The 12,908-nt window shown below is 32.4% G+C and overlaps 1 protein-coding gene across 1 annotated transcript; it reads right to left on the reverse strand.

Annotated features, from left to right (window-relative positions):
- Window positions 1-2,243: 2,243 nt before the first annotated feature.
- On the reverse strand, window positions 2,244-11,222 carry LOC128164057 (uncharacterized). Its single transcript, XM_052827777.1, has 2 exons — window positions 11,075-11,222; window positions 2,244-5,419 (listed from the first exon to the last, which is right to left on the reverse strand). Exon 2 carries the CDS (start codon window positions 5,409-5,411, stop codon window positions 3,687-3,689), a length of 1,725 nt encoding a protein of 574 aa, XP_052683737.1. The 5' UTR covers window positions 5,412-5,419; window positions 11,075-11,222; the 3' UTR covers window positions 2,244-3,686.
- Between the last annotated feature and the right edge of the window lie 1,686 nt (window positions 11,223-12,908).

Consider the following 12,908-nt stretch of genomic DNA (forward strand, 5'->3'; position numbering starts at 1 on the left):
CATATCAACTCTTGATAATATTTAGGTGCATATATTTCATTTATTTCATAACACACTTCACCGCACTCTTTGAATCTTTTTCTTCCTTTCTCTTTAGCAATTCTCAAAATGCCCATTTTCATTACTGGTTTTACAGTTGTGCTGTTGAGTGCGTCAACGTTGAGCTCTAAAAAATGCAAAAAACCCCCAAAAAACAAACAAACAAAACAAACAAACAAAAAACAAAGAAAATTAGTGAAACGCTTTGAGATCTCTGCTAGGAAAATGAACGGAGCTTGCAAAAACAAAAACAAAACAAAAAAAAATTCTTAGACCAAAGGGCATAACTCTGTCAAAATCCATTGATCATACTTAAAACCAAACTTGACCTAGATATTTTTAAGATAAATCTTTATTCAAAATTTCAGTTAAGTATGTGCAACCTCGGTGACCAAAATAAACGGAGACTGCAAATGATTTTAAGTCCCAGAAGCATAATTTAAAAAAAAAACAACTCTCGATTGACCCAAAATCGAAATTGAGTTCGATATTCATATGATAAAAGGCATATTAAATTGCAAATTTTCTGCAAAAAAATGAACGGAAACTCTTATTTGTTAGACCACCAAACAGGCAGACAAACAAACAGACGGACAGCAACGAAACAATATACCCTCCTTTCCTCGGAAAAATAGGGGGGGGGGTTATAATATCTAGGGGTTATAATATCTATAGGGATATACTATCTAGGTTGTATATTATCTATGGGAGAGATATAATATCTATGGTGGGTTTACTATCTATGGGGGTGTAAAATGTCTATTGTCTTTTTCTTGCTCTCATTGAAAAGAATTATTTCAAGTCGAAAAAAAACCCCACAACCCTTGAATGTAAATGATTCTAGAGCATGAGGAATGTCAAAACATGTTGTTTTTTTTATGTACTTTAACATATTAAAGTGCATACAGTGAAGTAATCACCTTCCAATGGAGGCAATGCAGCACATTCTGGGTCCGTAGTAATGCAGGTCTTGGCCATATCTTCTGTCACCACAGAACACTTAACTATACATAAAAGAAAGAGAGTTGCAATAACAGGAACATGTTTTACTTTGGTTTTTTTTTTACAGGAGTTAAACAATAACTTGGTTTTTATCTCAGCATAAAAACATATATGCATCGTACTTCCGTACAGGAAATCGTACTAATATTAAACATATTGTGGTAGCATTAGTCTTTTTTCGGTAACTTTAATCATTTTCATTGAATTAATCGTTTTCAAAATTATCGGAATGCCGATACTACCTTTTAATGCAGCGCTAAAAGTTAAAATACGAACCAGTTAGTCTCGGTAAGTTCGGTCAACCTGTGTACAGTAAGGTAAGAAATGGCAATATTCAAGATTTGTTTCAGACCGAGAGCTAAAGATCTGCAGCTAGCGATTGTTTATTTCGTCTTGATATATATCATTTTTCTTTGTGTCAAGGAGATTTTTTTTCACATAAATGAGGTTAAACCTTAAAAAGCAAGAAATTGGTCATATTTTCAGTGTTATTATTTAACAATTTATTTAGGGCTTTAATAAAATTTTATAAGAAGTTTCAAGATACAACCCCTTATTGCTTTCTCCAAAACTTGCATGGAAAAAAAATCTACCTTGCATTCCTTTAAAACACAAAAAGGCATGGTAATCATTAAAAAAATTAAAATAGATCTTATTGGTAATTTGTTGACCATGTAGCCTTCTTAAACCTATTCATAATCATAACATTCATACAATGATTTATAATCTATTATAATGAAATGACATTTTCCTTTTTAAAAATCAGTATCAACTCACATCACGAAGTCAGTTTTTATTTGGTTATAGGTGTAATTGTAGACTGGAAAAACCATTTTACAGTGACTCTTAATGAACGGTTTGATAGGATTTTTATACCATACACACATACACACACCTTGAGATTGTTATTTTGTGTACCATTAATTTGAAATTTAAAGTAGTCGCTTTATCTAACGACATTAAGGGGGCTCACTACACAGTAGTGCAGTACACAGTTTGAAATATTTTCCCAAATCAGCAGAAAATTACTTGATTATGATAGATATCAAAATGGATAAGAAGTATTTAAGTCTAGTGGGCAAAAAATGTGCAATTTTGGATGAAAAATTACATTTTCAAAAATTCGAACTCATGATCTTCGGTTCAGAAGCCAAAAACTTTAACCACTGAGCTACGACGATATACAACCCTATCGAACGATAATAAAATGTTAAACAAAAAAAAATTAAAATCGCCATCTTGTGACGTAGTGTCTTAAAAAGTTTAAGTGTAGGTGTAGTGATGTACCTTAAGAGGGCTTGCAATTGGTGGGCGTTGCCATTTCAAAATTATTTATCTTTGAAAGTAGAGGAGCTCTGCATGAAAATAAAGGAACATATATAAAAAATTAATAGATAAAATGTATGAATTTGTCCTACTAAATAATAGGAAGGCTATAATTTAAAAAATATATATATCTAATCTGGTGTCTTATTGGGTGACCACCTTGTCTCTATTAGGTATTATGTATTTACTGTATCAAAAACGTAGATTTGGAGATTTGTTTTTATTACAATCTTTTTAACACAATAAGATTTCAATATCAAAAGAAAAAAATATGTATCAGAATTCACAGCAAAAAAAAATATATTTACAGCAAAGGAAAACACATCAAATGAGATAAAAAAAACTTCAATCGGCTGATTGTTTCTGGATTCCTGCGTATTGGCCAATAGTATTGTATATACCACATCTAGTGCATAGCCAGTATTGGTATTTCCATCGTTAAAAAGTTGTAAATATTTGCAACTTATTTCCTTGAAGGAGATTATTTTTTTTAAGTACCTTCCATAAACATTATTTTAATTATTTACTATTCAGCACACGATATTCAATCCACTACATATTCACTAGATAGCGGTGTATTTCCTTTACTACTTTAAGACTCAAGTACCGCCATCTCTGCTCCTTCAACATCTAGAAAATAGAAATCAAAATAATAGATGTTCATACCACTCAACGCTCTTTCCAAACTTAAACAAGGGAGGGTAATTTTGTTATCCTTGTTTAAAATTGTTGTGTTCTTCTCAACGTGACGTCCTGTGTACATGTGATCCCCCATCATGCGTGAGGTTTCAGTTTACTATATAGTGTAGGTCTTTTGACTAAAATCCTGGATGGCCTCAATAAGAAGTCCCGTCCTCATATGTTGCCTTTCTAGTCCATCATGAGCTCCTATTTCCACAAAACACGCATGCTTTCCAATCGATGTCGTATACGACCTGATCCTGATTATCTAAGGAATATCACTTGTCTACGTTTTTCAATTTCGATTGATATCGAAGATTTAAATTTTGTCCAATATTTGCATTGGTAGAGGGCAATCTAAGTTACAAAACTTCTGCCAATATAAGTTGTAAATTATGTTTAGTACAATAGAAATATTTTGAAATCACACGCATATATTATTTCAGTCATGCAAAAAAAATTGTTTTCATTAAATACACCCGAAAGAAAATTTTGACTTTATATATAAGAGTAAAGAAAACCATAAGTAGATGTAAAATGACAATGGAAGGTATATCCCTGTCCATATAAAGTTTAATCACTTCCAAACGCAAAAGTGTCAAAAATATGATTCCTCTCCATTCGTTATGTGAGTTAATTTAAAATTTGCATGCAGTGCCGTCCGGTAATTCATCATGCCTTTTACAATACATTTCATTTCTTACAAACACCACATCTAATGCATAGCCATCATTGATGTTTTTATCGTTAGAAAGTTGGGAATGTTCACTATAGCCTCCAATTTCCTTAAAGTACCGCCTCAGAGAGTTCAAATTTTCCAAGGAGTTTTCATAAACAACTTGTTTTCCGTCCCACACGCGATATTCAATCGACCATACATCCACTGTAAAGCGGTGTGATTTGAGTCCATCTCTCATAGACTCAAGTACCGCCATCTCTGCTCCTTCAACATCTAGAGAATAGAAATCAATATGATAGGTTTTAATCACATTTAGCGCGTCCTCCAAGCTAAAACAAGGGACAGTGACTTTGTCAGTTCTGTTTAGCATTTTCATGTGATGTTTATCAATGTGATTCTCCACACCACCCACCGTGTCGCCCTTTATAAAAGTCACCTTTTCTAAAGTACTGGAAAGGCATGCGCAGAGTCTCCATGCATGCCGTTTTAGTTTATCGATCTTTCGACATAAATCCGGGTTAGCCTCTATAAGAAGTCCTGTCCACCCGTGTTGCCTTTCTAGCCATAGTGAGTTTGAATATAGTTGTCCATCATGAGCTCCTATATCTACAAAGAACCCACTTTCTTTCTGAGCTATGTCGTAAACGACCTGATCCTGATTGGCTTGGGAATATCGCTTGTCTGCGTCTTTTACTTCTTGATAGGGGTGAGGAGGAAGAAGATAATCCTTAATGCGCGATGTTTTATCCTTTCTTAGACAGTTGGTTCCATTTGGAAATTTTTCTCTTGTTTTACACCATTGGCTTGTACGAACAAATACAACGTCAAGAGCGTACCCGTCTTTGTTATTACTATCGGTAGATAACTGCGAATGTTCGAAGTAGCCACCGAGTTCATTGAAATATTTTCTTAATGCATTCAAGTTTTCTTTTGATTTTTCAACAACAATCTGGTGGCCATCCCATACTCTGTACTCAATAGCCCACACGTCCACTGTATACACTCCATCTTTAAGACCAGATTTCATGGAATTCAAAATTGCCATTTCTGCCCCTTCAACATCTAGAGAATAAAAATCAATATGATTGACGCCAATCGTCTTCAAGATCTGTTCCAAAGCAAAACATGGAACGGTGATTTTGTTCTTTCGATCTAACATTTTCATGTGGTGCTCATCAATATTGTCAGCGATACCACCTACACCACCACCTTTGATAAAAGAAACACTGTCTTGAGTATTGGATAGACAAGCACACAAACGCCATGCATTTCGTTTTAATTTATCGATACTTTTGCAAAGTTCAGGATTTGCTTCTATCAAAAGTCCAGTCCAGTCGTGTTGTCTTTCCAACCAAAGAGTATTGGACATAAACTGTCCATCATGTGCACCAATGTCAAGAAAAAAACCTCCTTTCTTTTGAAGGATTTCGTAAACGACTTCATCCTGTTTGACCTGTGAATAATGTCTGTCTTTGTTTTCTATATTTTGAATTTTTCCATATGGTTGCAACAGATATTTTTGAAGCTTAGTTTTTGGAATATGAATATGGTCAATGAATTTCACGCTCTCTCTTTTTTGATTGGTTCTTTGATCTACATCGTGTTCCCGAAAGATAACCCATAGTGCAAATCCAGTACAGACTAATATAATGATTATTGATTTCGTGTTCCATTGCCTCCGCATCCTTTGCCCTAAAAAAGATAAATAGAACAATTATTTGGAAATCCATTACGTAAAGCACGTGCGAATCGGAGGCAATTGTTATCATTAAATTTATTTTTAAAAATCAATCACAAAAACAAAATGTTTGAAAATGTTTAACCTTTGGATCAGAAGGTAAATATTGTGTAGGAGAATTTCAAATGTGGAAAACATAATATACTTTTGAAATAAATAGAGGACATAATTAGTAAAATTCCTGAACATTCAATTTTGGACATAATCTTAACAGTTATGGTGTTGCAATTTATACCTTCAGAAAAAACAGAGAACTGCAATCATGTTAAAAAGATAATTTTCAAGGACATGGGAAATGTAAATCCCGATAAATGGGATGTTTTAACCTAAGCTGAAATTATTATTTAATAAATTTGAAATCATACAATAATCTAAAAAATACGTTTGGATCTATGATAACTTAAAAGACAATGCAATAGCTCCTAGTTTGAAGTTTAATATTAATGGTAATATTTTTGTAACTTACACATTTTTACAAGGTTACTTCATCTCTTGTATGGTACAATTCTAAGATAACGGTTTTTAAGAAAAGTTTGTTTTAAAAAAATTTCGTATGAAAAGTGTATAAAAACTGTTAATTATTTCTTATATAATTAAGGAACTTTTCCATCTAAAGAAATGTGTGAAAACAAATTTAAAATTAATCATATATATATATATATATATATATATATATATATATATATATATATATATATATATATATATATATATATATATATATATATATATTAGCATTATAAGTGCCATTGCAAAGTTTTTAAAAAAAACTTTCTTGCTTTACTAAAGCACTGTATTGGTATACAGAATACAGAATGTTTGTCTCATTAACATGTGTTTTATCATATTGATAAGAAGGCATTTCACCTAGTCGCCATTTCATTTTAAAGCGCAAATATACCCAAGTATCATCATAGGGACAACTGAAAATAATACAGCGACCTAATTATTTCATTATAGCTTGTCTAGACCAAAAAAAACCCACTTACTTTGATTTGATTGATAGTGATGAGGAAATTATTGTTTTACTCAAATTGCGTAAATTGGGTTAATTTACAAATATTTTGGCATTTTTTGTTACGCATTGAAAATTGATTACGCAACAAACAAAATAAAATACTGTAGATTCCTAATAAAATGCGTAAAATTGCGAGAAGCATCATTTGCGAATTTTAAAATCTCGCTTTTATTTTTCGGACATATGTAAACTACATAAAACTACGATAAAAATTTGGCGTTTGAGATTTTTATGTTCTCGCGATTTGATGGCGAACGGCTAAAAAGCGAAATTAAGTACTAAAATAAGGAATCTACAGTGAATTATTGTATTGTTATGATGCAACGATTTCTTGAAAGACCAAAAAAACACCACTTGCAAGTGGAGCACTTCAAATGCTGTATTCAAACCAGGGTTTCCATTAAGGTGGATGTGCGTACATTTGAGGATAAGAATGTAAACATTTCTTGAAATGGCTTTTTTTTGTCCCAAACTGGTCAAAAATGTTGTCAAAACTACAACAAATGGTTGTTTAGAAGACACCAATAAACCCCCTTCATATTTATCCAGATTGTTTAATCTTCAAAATAAGTCTTCAGTTGCGCAGTTTGACAGCTGTTCTGAGTGATGAAAAAGGCATTGTCCCGTTCTTGTATGCATGTAGGACTTCCTGTTTATTAGCTTTTATATCATATTTAGCTAGTTTCGGGCAAAAACAAGCCAGTTCAAGAAATGTTTACATTCTTATCCTCAAATGTATAAAATGGCCGCACATCCCCCTTAAGTATTTGTCAGCTGTAAGTATGAGTCACCTTAACAAATTTTAAAAGAATTCGTAGTAAACGGGTATAGAGAATTAGCCAATAACCCAGAACTGTAATTCAAAACTATTGTATACCCCTATAAATGCGTGGTTGAATCTTTACACGCAATTATTTTTTTTTTTTACTCAGCTAGATTTCTTGTTATTTGATAGTTGCTTCTCAAACAGGGACATACATGTGTAAATACCCGTATGTGGAACTTACTAAGCACAAAAACAACAAAGTAAACTGAGTATGCATCGTGTCGTTTTCTCGTTTTAAATTTTGCATTCAACATATATTTATATGTGAAATGCATATAAGTATGTTAAGCCTAACTTAATAAATTACTTTTCAGGATACCCCCTCTAAAAAATACAAAAAATCCAAATGTTCGTGTGGGTTTTTTCTTAATATCTTAGGATTCCGAGAATAGATTTAAATGAGAACGTTGTTTGATTGAACCTTAAACTAGTATTGAATGTCTTTTTTTAAAAACAGATCAAAAAAAAATGGCATGTGACATAGGTCACAAATGAAATAAATGAACATCTTGTCCTTTCGTTATGAACAGCGAGTGTTTTAAGTATGTCATCTTTATAACTACACAACTTGTCAACACAAATTTCTTTTTCATACAGTGTACTTGCTCAAGAACAAAAGCTTGGAAGGAAAGTTTTCCTCAGATGAAGTTATATAGGACATTATAACGTAATGTATTCTTAAACATATCGTAAGATCTTTATAAGGAGCAATCTCTCCAACACTGTGTCTTCCCGTTTCCTCAAATTTCATCTTAAAGTTTGTTTATGTGAAAATGGGTTCGGTACGACGTTAAAAGCCAAGGTGTGGTATAATTACAGCTTTTCGAATTTCTACTGCATGCATGACAACAGCTTTAAAGCAAAACTGACATTTAACTCCTGTTAATGCTCTCGTCCTCCCTGACTTCGGTAAAATATCAAATCACTGAATGGCGCATGATTTCTGAGCGCAGGAACTTCAATTGCATGTTTGAGCCGTTTTAACAAGAACCTGGACTTTCGGTGGAATGTTATTTTCAAGTTAAAGTTGCTCATCAAAATTCTTGTAAAATACTGACCTTCTTTCTTTTAATTTGATAGAGAAGATCTTTAATATTCATGGAGTGTCAAAATTGGAAAGTTTTTTTATTTCAAGATCTGCTCTGGTTTATGAAATTGACTTGACACTCAACCATGAGTAGACCCAAAGCCTAAGCTTTAAAACTGTTCTAAACCTTCTAGACTGTGATAGTTCTAACTGGTCACAACATGTCTAAATAGGTCACAACGTGTACTGATACACTGCCACGTGACAATAAAGGATAGAGCAAATTACAACAAAGAATCGAGAGACGCTTCCAGCCCTCACACAACAATTATCGCGTGTATTAGCATTTACTAACGTTTAATTCCTTAATCAAAATTTTATAAATGGCTTTTGTTTCAACATAGAATTTGAAATACAATCTTTAACAGGTCGAATAAATCTTGTATTGAAAACGTTTTTGTTGACATCCATTTAACCTAGGTGTATTTCAAAAACTACTGTGGTTTCATTAATTTTCGTGGGTATCAATTTTCGTGGATTTTCTGAAAACCACAATTTCAAGGATACATAATTTCGTGGCCAATGATCCTATCTATACAAAATGTTAGTTGAAATTGAACTTCAATGAACATTTAATTTCGTGGATCAACTTAATAACGAAATCCACGAAAATTGGTATTCAACGAATATTGATGAAACCACAGTATTTTTTAAATCCTGTAAAGCTGTTAGGAAAAAAGAGAGTCCCCATAACGGGCAAAACAATGTTCGGGCTCTGTTTGATCCAAAATGTTTCGAAAAAAAAACAACAAAAAAAACAAAAAAAAACAATAAACAAATTGTATTTTAGGTATCTCAGTCGTCATGTTCTACGTTTTCTGCGCACATGTTCTTCAAAATAAAGTAAAAATGTGTTTATTATTTGAACACAGAAAGGTTTTCTTTTCACTTCATTGTTTAACAACGATTATAAATAAGATAAATCTAAAATTCATAACAAGTACGTTTAGTCGGGAACTATATTTTTCGTGCGGAAGGTTGTTTATTTAGAGAAAAATAATCAAAATCATGCATTTTTTGAAAGTGAATTAACATTAATTTTATATTTTCATGTACGCAAACTTTCAAGATGTAGTATATTAGGAACATATTCCGAAGGACGCTTTACATCTATAAATCAGTTTAAAGAAGTTGAATGATTTTCGGCATTAGACCATGTAAATGTGTAGAAAAGGTGTGGACATTTATAAACCAAAGTTTGCAAGAATTCTACTTTTAAAGCTCTCTATACAAAAAAAAAGAACCCTACATCACTGACCATGTCAATATGTCAATAACATACTGATTATTCATATATAGACTGCATTGTATTTTTAAAAAAGGTTGATATTCAGAAAGATTTTATTTCAAATTAAATCGTTACAATTGAAAAATAAGCCAGTTCTAATTATAAAAAGTCATTTAAAAAATGACGCCAATTCTAAATCACAATATTCAATCTGACAATTGTGCAAAGTTTAAAACAATATTTGATGTTATTATTCAGCTTTGTTATAAATACTTGCAATTAATATCAATACACAAAAAAAGTTCAAATTTAATTCGCCCTTACTCAGTAAACTGCGATTTTTGGGGTTTCTCTTCACTTTTTGAAATCATAGCATAAAAATGTATTCAGGCATCAACACAGAAATAAGAGAGAAGCAAATTATACTAAACTGATTGAATCCTTACACAGCAGCCAAGTATTCTATCAAATAAAACAATTTGGTGTTTGGAATCTAGCAGTTAAAACTAAAAGCAGGATATGTAGAGTTTATGAGAGACTCGTCGTCTCTTCGTTCCCATATTTTCTACATTATATATCCTTTACTAGTACTTCCTGTAGAATTGTCACAATATGTACTAGTGTTTTCCTGAACGCAACAAAAATCTTTATCCCAACTCGCTTCCTTTGACATTTTTGTCATATTTTTTTTGACATTTCTATCGCGTATAATTTATGTTTGTATAGGAAACTGTACCTTATGTATGTGACTATGAGAGGTTGTGTTTTAACAGATTTTTGTTTTTCTGATGGTGAAACTCTGTTAATTACGCAGAAGCACAATTTTAATGTTGACCATCATTAATGGTTGCTAGCTACTTTTCATAGACAATTACCATGCGCACGCGATATACAATTAGGAACTGAATGTAAATTCAAATCAAGTCCTGACCAGGACGATATCCTCTAGATACCGATATCATTGAAAACATTGGATTCAAAACGAAATCATACCCTGTAACCCCAAAGAAAAAGGCGCTGGCATTTTGACCGATCATTTCAACACACGGGTTGAATTTTTTGCAAATTATTTAAAAAAAAAACCAAACAACTCACATAAAAGAAAAACTATAATTAGATCAAAGGACAATCCAATTATGATTGTATATTGATTGAACATTTTAAGTTTTTCCTATCGGCAGTAGCCATTTTGAAAAATAGCGATCATCTTCGCTTAATATCTTTCACAATCATATGCAATGAAAATATGCTAAAATAATTTTATAGTTATTTTTTTCTGATAATTTAACGATAGGATTGTTAATTCTCCCGATATCAACCTTTTGACATATATATATATCTATTTTCGTTTTGATTCTGGTATCACATATTGCAGTTTTTGGGGGGGCTTTTTTGGGGGGATCCATATATATCATTTAGGAGAAAAATCATTGTCGAGATTATTACTTACCACGTGTACTTTATGTTCCAAATTAAAATATTCGAATGGAAGTCTTTATCCCTAATTTTGATGGACTTTCCCAATTTTAACTTCGAGTCAATATTTCAAGGCGGACTTATAAAAGGTCACGGCAAAGTGTGATGACGTGGTATGCAGATACTCTATTAAAGCCCCAGAAAATAAAACCAACGGTTCTAGTTGCAATTGATACGTTGCGATACACCGAAGGAAACAAAGAGCCCGTATGATTGACATGGACGGCCTTTAAAGGGGTGGCAACAAATATGAAGCTGTGTGTAGGGCAGAATATTACTGGGTAAAATAAGGTGTTTCTCTATATCTGGCGACAAAATGCTTTAGATGGTAAAAAGCAATTTATTTGAACTTTGGGTCGGTAAAGTGAATTCTGGAAATCCCAAAACTAATATGCTTGAGAAGTCGTACCCTGCAGAATTCGTACCCTTGAAAACTCGTAACAATGTAATAGGGTACTGGTTCTCATAGAGAATTCCTAGTCGTGTACAGGTTCTCCAAGAGAACTCGTACCCTGGAGAATTTCATATGTTCTTGTTCTCCTGTCCGCGTGAACATATTTTATAGCAATATATACATCTAACAGGCAATTAGGAAGTTCCATTTAATAGATATCAAATTATATGATACGGTTTCTCCTGAAGGTTAAGGAATAGAAATTGTTTATGCAATTTCTGCGTTCTTGTACGTCAAAAGAATATTGGTATTTTTAAAAAAAACATCAAAAACGCGCTTTTGTCTCTTTGTTGTACTGGGACTGTCTAGCTAGGGGCTAGTCTCGTACGTAATCCGAGTTCGAAAGGATAAAAGAAAAACAATAATTTCAGTGTTTAAAGAGTTAAATTTATATTTTTTGTCATCTTTGATAGCCAAGGGTTGGGTTTATGGGGAGCAGAGTGGACCGAAAACCCTTGGCTAGCAAAGATTATTCTTTGTAAGTAAGTAAAGGTCATGCAAAACAAACATTAAAGATATGAAACAATATCATATAAATCTAAGAATGAGATAATTTCCCATCTTAGATAGAAACTTAGGCCAGAATCCCCGTAATACGTCTAATCAATAATTAGTAATATCACTGACTGCTGATGATAAGAAAATAATCGAACTATATAATAATACTACATGTAAATCCCGGCCGGGTACTATGGACCTTATGGATACATATAGATATGATTATTTTTTATAGATATACAGATACATAAATAAATAAATGAAGTCACACATCAATTATACATTTAAGAAAATAAACAGCAATTTAAAACGTTCACCGGGATATGAAGTTGGTTGGTCACGTGATCAAATCCTGTGAAGCCAGAAGGGCTTCTCAGTAGATTTGATCACGTACCAACCAATTTCATATCACGGTGAATTTTTTTAACATTGCTGTTTATTACTTATATTTACGTTTGAAAAAGATAAATCGTTGAGAACTGTTATAATTACCAAGATTTTATGTTTACAATAATCCAAGCGACAAGCGATAAGCGCGTGCTATGAACATTGTGACGTCAAGTAAAAGTTCATACATAAATAATTGCATATCAATTGTTCTTAACCACTGTAAGTCTATTCGGAGGAACTGCAATTATTTAAGTATTGAATCCTTATTTTTTGAAAGATATAGTCTCATAACTGCAACGGTGTGTGCATACAAATTGAATAACGCGCGTTAGCGCGTTATGAAAATTTGTTTGCACACACCGTTGCAGTTATGAGATTATATCTTTCAAAAAATAAGGATTTAATGCTGATATTTACATTTTTTACCTTCTTGCCTTGTAAGCAAATGCGAATTATACCTCAAAAT

Source organism: Crassostrea angulata, chromosome 1 (genome assembly GCF_025612915.1).
Source record: "Crassostrea angulata isolate pt1a10 chromosome 1, ASM2561291v2, whole genome shotgun sequence".
Lineage (NCBI taxonomy): Eukaryota > Metazoa > Mollusca > Bivalvia > Ostreida > Ostreidae > Magallana > Magallana angulata.